General features: G+C 38.7%; 1 protein-coding gene across 1 annotated transcript in view; it reads left to right on the top strand.

The window, feature by feature from the left end:
• The window catches only part of tmtc3 (transmembrane O-mannosyltransferase targeting cadherins 3), a 56,150-nt gene that overhangs the window by 14,268 nt on the left and 29,327 nt on the right, over positions 1–12,555 (top strand). Inside the window, exons 4-6 of the mRNA XM_041795565.1 lie at positions 764–863; positions 5,073–5,188; positions 8,394–8,566. Of these exons, the coding sequence (XP_041651499.1) occupies positions 764–863; positions 5,073–5,188; positions 8,394–8,566 (389 nt within the window). The remainder of the gene's footprint in view (positions 1–763; positions 864–5,072; positions 5,189–8,393; positions 8,567–12,555) is intronic.

Below are 12,555 nucleotides of genomic sequence, written 5' to 3'. Positions count from 1 at the left end.
ATGAATTTTTTTGCTATAAGAAAGAATTACAATTGGTCATCAAAGCAGCCAAATTACAAGCTTATAAATGATACTAGACGGAATGAAATGATAGTGAAACTTGTTTGAAACCACAGTGGAGCTAATATATCAATTAAAATAACCTAGTAATTCAAAAATGTATTCATTTATCAATATTCTTAATCATTGAAGAACTTTTGAAAGGAGGTTACTGCATTGTCAATAATTTAAATGAATTTATTCAGCCTATTTATTGTGATCCAATTTAATAAAAAAAAAAAAAAAGAATTTTATTTATTCGCCTCAATTACCATACTGAAAATATACCGAACCATGACTTCAAAACTGAGGTACGTACCGAACCAAAATTTTTCTATACCGTTACACCCCCACTACTTTATAATAAAAAAATACAACATATTATTTTGTGGTGAGTGTTTTTTCAGTAAACAATCCTTTTACTTTTTTTTCATCAAATCAACATAAATTAGTATCAGCAATCTTATCTTCCCCTATATCTCATTTGAAAATAAACAGATGTATAAAATCTTGATAGTCCAGCTCTCCTCAGAGTCTCCAGAGAAAAAGCATTGTTGCACTCATTGTGTTTTCTAATATAGAGAGTGATGTTTAAAATTTGACTTTATGATGGATTTTTCAGCCATTTACAGCCTTATTGGCACTCCAGTGAGACTTGGAGAAGAAGTAATAAAAGTCAGTATGGATGGCCCCAGGACTGACTGCTTTCATTTATCGCCATCAGGTTACAGGTGTGGTCGGCAGAGCTGAACTTCTCTCATCAATCTTTCTCCTTGCTGCTTTCTTGGCCTACACAAAGTCAACAGGTGCAGACCACTCCATTGGTAAGTCTTCATGCCTCGTTTTTTATAAAACGGGTAAATTCATCTGCCAAAAGACTATCAGAACAATAACAACATCAAGTATGGCAAGCAGGGAGACACCCCTGTTACGATGTGGCCCCACTAGTATGTCTCAGCCACCACCAGCTCCATCCACCTCAGCTGCTTCTTTGTTTTGAAATTAGGACTCTCTTCAATAAAAACTGCACTCCATGAGGTGCAACAATAAATCCCTGCTGCTGTTTCATGGTGGGAACTGAAGGCTACAGCTTGTTTCTGTCAGGTTCAATCCATCTGTAAAGAAATGTACTTTCCTGTGTTAGACATAGGCATAATTTGTAGGATTACGGATCTATGAATGCCAGTCATAGATAAGTTGAAATGAGGCATAAATGGCAGGAATGATGCAGCAGTTTTGTTGTTGTTGTTTTTCTTTTTGAAAAAATTAGTAGAATGTTAGTGTAAAACTTCATAAACCCTTCAGAAATCACAACATGATGTCTTTGCACACTCAAAACCAGTTGAGGTTCATCTATTGCTGGTTTGTAACTTTATTTTTTGTGCAGATTCTTCATAGTTTTTTAGTTTATTTCAGGCAAATTTAATGGGCTGTCACAGAGTTAGCCATGTAGCTACATTTTTTTCATAAGCAGTTAAATCATCAGGAGAAACATTGTATCAAATGACATAATGAAGAAACAGAAGAAAGTTTAAAATCAATCAGTCTGCTGGGCATGACAGCTAAAGCTGCCTGCATTGCATGCTATTGGTGCACGTGCCATTTACCAGGGATGTAACAAGTGTCAATGAGGAATTAAACATCTGAGATTGGTAAACATGGGCGTAGTATGTGTCAGGAGGCTACCGATTACCCTGGCCCACAGTGGGCCCTTAAGAAGCCAGGAATAAAAAGGTTGGTTTTATTCATTTTATTCTTTTTCCTTTGTAATTAGTGTCATTATTGAATTAAAAGTGCATAAATGTCAGTGGGCACCAGAGAAAAAGATGTGACAAATAAAACTGAATGATTAGCATCTTGTTCAAACATGATAGAGCGATATATTGTTATTTAATAAAGTAGGGATGCAGCGATCGATCGGCCAAAATCGGTATTGGTGCCGATTTCCTTAATTTTAGGAGATCGGCGATCGGCCGATCCTTGTAAATGAGATTGGTGGATAAGATCGGTTTCATATGCCTCTACCTACTAAAATGTGAAAAATGAAAGACTAAAGGAACTGATACAATTTAATAGTTTGCACAGCAATGCTTTAAACTTTTCATTTATATATGAGAGAACTACCTCATGTGCAGTTAAAACAACAAGTTTGTATTGTTGTATTGTGTATCGGGTATTGTTCAGTGTTATTCAATAAAATAAGACTGGAACATTGAAGGTGTATGCTGTCAGTTCTAAAAAAAAATCTGTATCGGCCAAAATTGGAATCGGCAGGTCAGGCTTTTTAAAGATCGGTGATTGGCCAGAAAATTGCAATCGTGCACCCCTATAACAAAGTATATCAGTGTAAAGTACATAAAATTAGTGATGAGGAAATGTAAGCAATTTTTTTCTAATGTGGGAGTTATTGTCTCATAAATTGGGATTAGGCTGGTAAACACATTAACATGAAGGAAATAATACTGATACATTTAATTTAACCATAGTAATAATCAGGGCTGGGCAATTAATAGAAAATTGGATTAAATTGTAATATGGCCTGCTGCAATTTTCAAATCACAGAAGGTGCAATATTCCTTTAACCTGAAATTTGTGTCAAATAGCAGTTTAAAACTTTCTGCTGCAGCAGAGATGTAATGCAGTCATCCACAGGCAATTTTTTAGAATAGTTTAAAAAATCCTACTTTTTGTATGTTTCTCTTATTAAATATAAGAATGACATTAAAATTATAACTCCCTTCAATACATCAATTCCTATCCAATTTGCAGTATGAGTCAAAATCATCACAATTATGTATTTTCCAAAACTGTTCAGCTCTAGTTTTATCTAATATTGTGTTGGTTATAATATAGAATGATTTATTGCTTGTGTTTTAAAAAAACTTAAGATAAGGAACTTAAGAAATAATTGCATATCAAATCGCAATTGCAATACTGGGGGGAAAAAAAAACAAAATTAGATTATTTTCCAAAATCATTCAGCCCTAGTAATAATACTACTCATTAATATCAGGAAATTTTAGTTCAAAATTACATCAAAATTAGTTGATATTCCTAAAACAATTTTTTTTTTTTTTTTGGCTGGACAACTAAGGGGGGCCCTGTGTAGTTTTCTTTCTGGGGGCCCTAAATCCCTAGCTATGGCCCCGTTGGTAAAGGAAAACGTGCTTGTTGCTACTCTATATAGCTGTAGAAGTGTCCATCCCTTTACAGTGATTAAAGAAATCAAACAATTATGGCCAGTCTCAAAGTTGATAGGCATATTTTGTGTACATTGCAATGCTTAGTAAGGTTGGGTGGTAATACATTAAAGCTAAAGGTGCATAAATCAGTAATAATGTATTGCATGTGTTTGGTCAGAATTGCTCCTTTCATATTGTGTTTAACACCTGGCAGTAATTCCATATACTGTAGGAAAATTTTAGGAAGGTTTAATGGTATTAAAAATTGGATCCCACCCAATCCTATTGCTTAGCCTAATTAGCCAGTCTATTTTAGAAAGATGGAAAAGGCTAAGCACTGTTGTAGTGATGTAGCAATACACAACAATACCTTAAGGTGCAAAAAATGCAGTAAATATCCATTACTCACAAATATTGCAGTCCTCTTTCTAATTAGTCAAGGGTGCTAGTTTGTCATTTTCTTGTTAAACATCAAAAACAAAAGAGAAAAGGCAGAAAAATAAGTCGAGTATTTTGAAATTTTAATGGCAGAGGATTTAATTTTTTCCCACTTTCTAAATAAAGTAGAAAATCATTATATAAAGTATTGATATCCCTATCATGATATACATCGTATCACAAGTAGAGTCCCATCCTCACATAGCTGTTTACAGACCCAACTACTGTTTAGGCTTTGTAATTGTTGAGCTGCTCACGAGTTTAAATGCTCATAAAGCCATAGGCTACACATACAAATGTACAGACAAAGCTTTAAGCAAAGGATGACCTATCTTGAACCCAGACATCCCGTGCTTGCATTTGCACGGCTCCAGTATGGCATTTTCTTCCCTCTCTTTCTCCACTGGCATCATATGTCTTCTGCAGCTGTCCATTAATGGTATAAAAACGCTCTCAAAAATCTTTTGATGGTGTTACTAATATCTTTAGTGTTTCTGTACTGTAAATCCTCTAGCTTTTTGGCCACAACTTTCACAGCCAAGGCCAATAATAACAGCCCCTGCTTGGTGTCAGCAAGGCTTTAGCTCCAGTGTCTTAACATCTAAAGCATATCAAAAATGTTTCAACATGGAATGATTTGTGCAGGTTGTTGTTTTGAAATCGTCTGCCAAGTGTCTGTTAGTACTCTTTCCTCTTGACACCTGGCAGCTCCTTCAAGCTGTGTTCAAATTTAGAGGCTGAATCTTCAAAAGACTCAATGCCCAAACTTGATGTTCCTCTCTAATGAGATGGTTCTTTGGGCAGTTCTCTTAAAGTCCAATGTGTCCATAGTTAAAATGACGGCTTTAATTGGCCAACAAAGAATAAATATGGGGTAAGACTTAGGAAAAAATGGCGTTTATAGAGCAAGCTGTGAGGTTCTTATAAAAAGCATGATGAATAGCAGGGACACATGTAGTCTTTCTTCGTATTTCTCTATAGTATTTGGGGATTCCTGACATCCCTGCTGCGTGTAAAGCAAGTTCAAGTGTGGCTTTAATTATTTTCACACTGTGGTGCCTTTTTCATTGGTCTAGTAAAATCTGAGTGATGTTTTGATAGCCATCGAAGGAAGTGTTGATGTTTATTGTCTGGAAGATCCCCTGACTCAAGAACAACTGACTCAAGACTGACCAGCTTGCACCTGCCAAAATCTGTATAAATTCCGTGATTACAGCACAATAACTATTTAGAATTATATACAAAATAAGTTTAGATATATGTTTTTGTTCTATAATTTTCATCCATAAATTCTTTCACACAATTTATATTTTCTTTGGTAAACTGACTGGAGGGTGTCAACCCTGAAAATTTGTATCAAAATAATACTTGACTGTAAAAGGTTTTTAAATGTCTCTTTTTTTTAACTTCTAGTCTGGACTCCCATTGCTCTGACGGTTGTTCTAGTGGCTGCAGCAACACTGTGCAAGGAGCAGGGGATCACTGTTGTGGGCATCTGCTGTGTCCATGAAGTGTTTGTTGCTCAAGGGGTAAGGCTCTGACACCTCAGTTGTCTTCTTGTGGGTTTTGATTGTATGGTTTCTTGCAGAGTTCATCAAAATAATACATAATAAGTTATCAGGAGGGATGTTCATGGTAACAGATTTTCCTGTTGATAAAACAGTGGTTTAAATTCACATTCATCAACAAGCCAAAGGTTAAAGGGCACCCGTTTTACCCTTTTAAGACAAGTTTATATTGGTCTCAGAGTTTCCTTAAACATGCCTGTGAAGTTTGTTGTTGAAAAAACACTCCAGTGTAGGTTTTTTGCACATCTAAAAAACCCTCTGTTTCAGCCCTGCTCAGAACGAGCTGTTTCTGTGTCTGTGGTTTTAAATGTTAATAAGCTGTCTGACTCCACCCCTCTCAGGACACAGATGTGGCTTAATGGATGTGGCTCTCCTGATGAGGATTAGGAGAGGAGGGCAGAACTTTCTCTTAAGTGGGGACCAACCAAACCTAGGGGCTGTGCTAACTCCCCACATGACATCATGAGGGGAAAATCTGAGAACAACTTGTTTCAGCACACATATTTTTGTTAGAAAAGCCTGAATGAGTGTATTTTGTCTAATATGTGACCTTTAAGAAAATGATAAGAAGACAGCCAAAGTCGAGCACACTTTATCTAGCATGGCTAAATGCTGTGTAAAACTGTGGAGCATATTTCATTTATCTTTGAAGCAGTTCATCACAAACTTCATATTTCAAGATTGATGGTAATTTTAGATTCTGCAAAATGTGTCAAACTTTGGAAAGCGCTTACTTTGAAAGTAAACAATGTCAAACTGATTTGCTGAGTGTGGCTGCATTACAGCATCGAAACAACAATTAACTGGATTTGTGGTCCCTTATTAATAGGGGTGTGACGAGATCAAAATGTCACAAGATTTCTTTTCAAGGAAAAATCCATCTCACAAGATCGAAATTGCGCAGACACTAGGAGCAGCAGCTCTCCTTACAGAAAACAATACCAAACTGGAAATTATAAAAGATCACAAAGTTGCCCTGGACAGTTTAAAATTGTTGGTTTGACAGCTAATGAAAGAACGAAGCTGATCTGTGACCCATTCAGTCACCGCTCCAACCCCACGCCCTCCTCTGCTTGTGCTACTTGGGGCCGCACGTGATCCGCCAATGCATAAGTTCATCATAACGGTTCAAAATAATGAAATGTTGCTGCTGGAAACCTGTGCAGTCTCCATAAGGAGCATATAGTGTTTATTTAGTTTAATCGCTCATAGTGCCGGTGTCTGTGACTTTATAACTTTAGCTACTTTCAGACTGCCTCTCTTTTCCGTGGCTGTTACGCCTTCGTGCTGCAATGCCGTTCTGTGTGAAAGCAACCGTTTGTAATTGGGGGCAGATCTTGCCCCACCTCTGATCTGGATCGAGAGGTAGTATCAGAGCCGTAACAGACTTTTCCGAAATGAGTGTGAAAGGACGTCACGGCATTCCGCAACGGCGAGTGTGCACTGCTGTCTCCATAAATGGGTGATTTAAAAACCAGCGCGGTTTAATCGAGCGGCATTTCATTGGAGAAAACAAAGAATAATGTGGATTAACTGGAGAGACTGTAAGGTTAGAGAACTGATCACACTCTGTACGGGAGAGGAGAGAGCAGACACATCTCTGCTCACAGCAGTGTCTGAAAAGTTCCATTATGTGTTCAGATGAGCTTGGTACTCTGAAGTTTCCGACCTCCGACATAAATACGTGTGCTCTGACACTGCTCAAAGTCAGACCTCCAACTCAGAAACATGGCAGAAAAAAAGTCTATTGGATCTAATCGATCAAAATGAATGTTCAAATTATTTTCCCCATATTTCATTTAGAAAATACAAAGTTTTATACCGAGAAATCCAGGGTTTCGAGTTTCATTGAAAGCAGCAGCTCGGGCAGAGGCTGCCATGCGGCCGCTGGGGTGTGTGTCTAAGCTCGGGCGTGCGCAGCTCTGTTACATGAATTGCTCATTGCGGAACAGAGACGGGCATTCCTTTTCACCTTTATTGTGCAATCTCTGTGTAAAAACGGCTTCTGTTTCCACACTGCTTCATCGTGTCTCCCTCTCTTCTCACCATCTGTCAGTCACTCATCTATCAGCTGTTGGCTGCGCGTATCATCAATCGGAAGCTTGACATGAGTAGCGCGACGGGCTGTTGTATACTGCAGCGGTAAACTTAGCAAAACAAACTCTCAGCGCCATAGAGTCCACTGTTAGCTCAAAAAAACACAGTTATAGCCTCATTAAAACACACCCTGCTTGTTGTCTGACAACACACGGAGCAGAGACACACACTCGCTCACCAACGCGCACACTTTTACACAAATGTTCATCTGTGCACCGTGTCCAACACTCATGTGAACAAAAAGAGCACAAAACGATCAAATAAACTATTTCTCTACATTACAACAAACATGTTATTGACGGAAAGATGTATTTTGTGTGTTTTAAATATGGATGTCCTTAAAGATGATGAGAAATAGTTTAATTTTACTGATGCAGCTCTTTATATCTCAGTCTGTTGTAAACAGTGTTTAAAGTACTTTCAAAATAATCTAAATGATTTTTATTAGTATTGTTGTAATTGTGACAATGAGTGTATAGTGTAGTAAAATAAAGATGTCATAAACTATTGGAATGAAAGGTTTGATTTGTAGTGCATTAATATGTACAGTTGGAGTTAGACAAGACAAACTGAGTGTAAGCATTGATAACCTATTTAATACAAAAAGAGTTAGTCTAAACATTTCTGAATAGACCGGAATGCTTTGCAATTATGACTTATAGCTGACATATTATCCACTCATCTATTACACCCCCCCCCCCAAAAAAAAAACAAATAAAGTGTAAAATCTCATCTCGTGTCTCTAGGCCCAAATCTCATCTCGTCTCGTCTCGTCTCAAGAGATAAGAGTCTCGTCACACCCCTGCTTGTTAATAAATAAAACATGTTAATAGCTAGTTTGAGCAGGTAGCAGAAGTTAATGGTAAAGTTGACTAATTGGAAAAAGCTCCAGTTAATGTTAGCTGACACCTGGATTAGTCTTATTCAACTGTATGTTATACAAGTATAACATTAACACGCCAAGCACTGGACATCACATGATAAACGGAGAACTCTTTTTGATTCTTATTTGTTCACAGGATGTTAATTTTGACCCTGCCTCCTTGTCTTCCTCTTGTGTCTTTTTCAGTTCACCCTGCCCATGCTGTTGGACACACTTTGGCAAGTCCTGCAGGGTAAAGATGGTTTCCCCTACGCTGTCCTCCAAACTCTTCTGAAGCTCATTGTCCTCGTCATCAGCACCCTGCTGCTCGTCATCGTCAGGGTCCAAGTTATCCAGTCCCAGCTCCCTGTCTTTACCAGGTAGGCAGTAGGAACAGGCACTGTTTGAATTTCTGATCTGCGCTAGAGCAGTTGCCAGAAGCTGTGCTACTACTTGACTTTTGCTCCTTGTGGATGATTTAGATCATGAACTAGAGGGGATGAGAGCTAACACAGTCATTATACAAAGAGCAATGCAGGGGTATCAGCAGGTTCTCTTATTGAACACGTATCATTAACAAATGGTGATGAAGCAGATAGAGCTGATTAAAACAAAAAGCAGAATGATGAGGGAGGGCTCGTGGAGCCAGTCTGCTGTTCTGCTCTCTTGGGGCAAATGTGGCTCAGAGTGTCTCGCAGTCGGGACATCTTGGATTGGATCCCCTGCTCCTGCAATCACATGTTGATATGTCCTAGGGGAAGACACTTGTGGCATGGCGTGTAAATGTGTAAAAATGGGATGAGCAAATACTGATGGCCTATGTATGCATACATAGAAACCTTTGCCATCAGTGTGTGAATGTGGAGTGAGTTGATAGGTGTGAGCTGCAGTGTAAAAGAGCTATAAGTTACCAGGCGACTAGAAAAGCTCTTTACAAGTCCATTTACCATTCACCGTAGGCTGAATAAAACACAAATGTAGTCTGCCCAAGAATGACGATTGCCATAAAAAAAATGTTCTGTTAACCCAACTTTTCAGTCTAGTAAGAGGCAAAGCATTGAACTGAGGCTTTAAGCCAGGGTTGTCCAGACTTTTTCCACTGAGGGCCACATGCAGAAAAATATCAGGCTGACAGTGTATTAAAGTTAATACACCTTTAGTGTATGAAAGTTAACCAATCCGATTTATGCTAAGATTATTTATTGAATGAATGTTTCAAGAAAAATCGACGACATCAGTTATTTTTATGATGAATGAGTCAGACAGCCAATCACTGCTAAGAATTTTGGGTAGGGCAGCCAGATTTCAGGAGGTCTCTGGCTACTTCTGGCTACTTCTGGGTCTGTACCTGATCAGGATGAAAGACGCTCCATGAGAGGCACAAAGACTAATGCGGGTCATCTCCACATTCAGACACAAAACAAGAGCAGACTGTATAAATCTGCCACATTTTATCAGACTATTGTGCTTGAAGATACACTATATTGCCTAAAGTATTCGCTCACCTGCCTTGAGTTGCATATGAACTTAAGTGACATCCCTTGTGACATTCTTAATCCACGGGGTTTAATATGGCATCAGTCCACCCTTTGAAGCTATAACAGCTTCAGCTCTTTTGGGAAGGCTTTCCACAGGGTTTAGGAGTGTGTTTATGGGAATTTTTGACCATTCTTCCAGAAGCACATTTGTGATTTCACACTGATGTTAGACGAGAAGGCCTGGCTCTCAGTCTCCGCTCTAATTCATCCCAAAGGTGTTCTATCGGGTTGAGGTCAGGACTCTGTGCAGGCCAGTCAAGTTCATCCACACCAAACTCTCTCATCCTTGTCTCTATGGACCTTGCTTTGTGCACTGGTGCACAGCCATGTTGGAACAGGAAGGGGCCATCCCCAAACTGTTCCCACAAGTTGGGAGTATGGAATTGTCCAAAATCTCTTGGTATGCTGAAGCATTCAGAGCTCCTTTCACTGGAACTAAGGGGCCAAGCCCAGCTCCTATAAACAACCCCACACCATAATCCCCCCTCCACCAAACTTTACACTTGGCACAATGCAGTCAGACAAGTACCGTTCTCCTGGCAACCGCCAAACCCAGACTCATCCATCAGGTTGCCAGATGGAGAAGCGCAATTCGTCACTCCAGAGAACACACCTCCACTGCTCTAGAGTCCAGTGGTGGTGTGCTTTACACTGTTGCATCCGACGCTTTGCGTTGCACTTGGTGATGTATGGCTTGGATGCAGCTGCTCGGCCACTGAAACCCATTCCATGAAGCTCTCTGCGCACTGTTCTTGAGCTAATTTGAAGGCCACATGAAGTTTGGAGGTCTGTAGCAATTGACTCTGCAGAAAGTTGGCCACCTCTGCGCACTATGCGCCTAAGCATCCGCTGACTCCACTCCATCATTTTACATGGCCTACCACTTTGTGGTTGAGTTGCTGTCGTTCCCAATCATTTGCACATTGTTATAATACCACTGACAGTTGACTGTGGAATATTTAGTAGTGAGAAAATTTCCCAACTGGACTTGTTGCACAGGTGGCATCCCATCACAGTACCACGCTGGAATTCACTGAGCTCCTGAGAGCCATCCATTCTTTTACAAATGTTTGTAGAAACAGTCTGCATGCCTAGGTGTCTGATTTTATACACCTGTGGCCATGGAAGTGATTGGAACACCTGATTTCAATTATTTAGATGGTTGAGTGAATACTTTTGGCAATACAGTGTAATTGGAGCAACATGCTTCGTAAATTGGATTAGACAGGAACAAATGAGCGCCATTTATACTCTCATGTACTGCTGCAATCATTTTCTCTTTACTTATCAGGGTGTTATGAATCCAGATATTGTTCTTATTTTAGTTGCAAATATTTTCACCATTTAGGTGTCATCACAGTTTAGTCGTGAAAGAAGCACCTCAATGAATTCTTTTTGTCAAAGTATTTATTTGCAGGATTAACACTTCAGCACTGCCCAGTGTCAAAACAAAGAAGAACAATGCAGTCAAGCACAAGCACTGTGTTCTAATGCAGGCCATATTTCATTGTGTTTTTAGAATTCACCAGGGATTTGATTAACAGTGGATCATAGGTTTGCATTCGGCCCTTGGGCTGTAAATTGGACACCCCTGCTTTAAGCCTCCTTTTTTATCAACCACATGTCCATATGCCAGTCAAATCCCTCCACCCTGAAAGTAGCAATCATTCTTAGTCTTAATATCATCGAAATGATTTTGAAAAAGAAAAAAAAAAACTCTGCAATTTTTAGCAATGAGAAAACAGCCTGTCAGAGAAAACTTTTTAACCATGCTGTTACCATGTCTAGTTTCACTTTTTATTGGTGCCTTGCTCTGATGCTCTCTTCTAATGATAACTGTTAGTGATTGTAGGTGAATTTGGAATGAAGTTGTTTTTACCGTCCTTGATTTAGATTTTAGAGTGTTATGTCAGGAACTGCTTTTACAAAACAGGTAAGTTTTTGAACTCTAGTGCTGTAACAGCCCTACCTTCCTTTCAGTTCTCCCTTCAGTTTTTTTGGCACATCAGAGTAGATCTTCATTGAAAAAGTGTAAATTCCCTGCTGCTTATCTTATCTTATCTACACAAAGGGGCAGTAAATTACAGTCATTTTTGAATGTAAATGGATTCCATGGTTATATAAACACATTATACTAGTCACATTTTTTTTCGTTTTATATTATGTAATAGTTTACGCAATATATTTATTTATTTGATGAAAGAAGAAAATCTTCCCATGGCTTTGGACTTCCTGCAGCTGACTGATGCGACTAACAGGCCTTCATACACTTTGTTTACAGCCGTCATGGAAATTGTTTTTGGGTGCATTTGCAGTGTTCTTACTCAGTGTAGCTTTATGCTTTAATCTCAAATGCAAACAGTTTGCAAATCAAAGATGATCAAACCTGATAACAACTTTGAATGTTCTTTTTGATCCTCTTGTATGAGAGTGACCACACAAAAACGGATCAGGATCCAAGAATGACACAACATCCCCTTGATGCACGCTATGACTGCTATATTCTGCAGTTGTATCCCAACTGCATTCACTGCAGAGAGTTTTTACACTAAATGTGATGCGCTATGCTCAATGAAAACCACCCAGTATGCATCCTCAAAGAGATGAGATTAGGGATTTTTTTGCCTTTAAGTTAAAAAGGGCTAATTTTGCCCTTATTTTATAAATGAAAGACTTAAATACAAAACCTTAACAAGTTCAACCCCCCATTATTTTTAGCATTATGTATTGACTCTGCTGTAAAAGCAAAGAGATAATTATGAAATACATGAATTTGTGAAATGTTCAGATCTTTGTATTTTACCAAAAACTATATTGGCAACTTAAAAAAG

Source organism: Cheilinus undulatus, linkage group 9 (assembly GCF_018320785.1).
Source record: "Cheilinus undulatus linkage group 9, ASM1832078v1, whole genome shotgun sequence".
NCBI lineage: Eukaryota > Metazoa > Chordata > Actinopteri > Labriformes > Labridae > Cheilinus > Cheilinus undulatus.
This window is presented reverse-complemented; position numbering and strand designations above follow the sequence as displayed.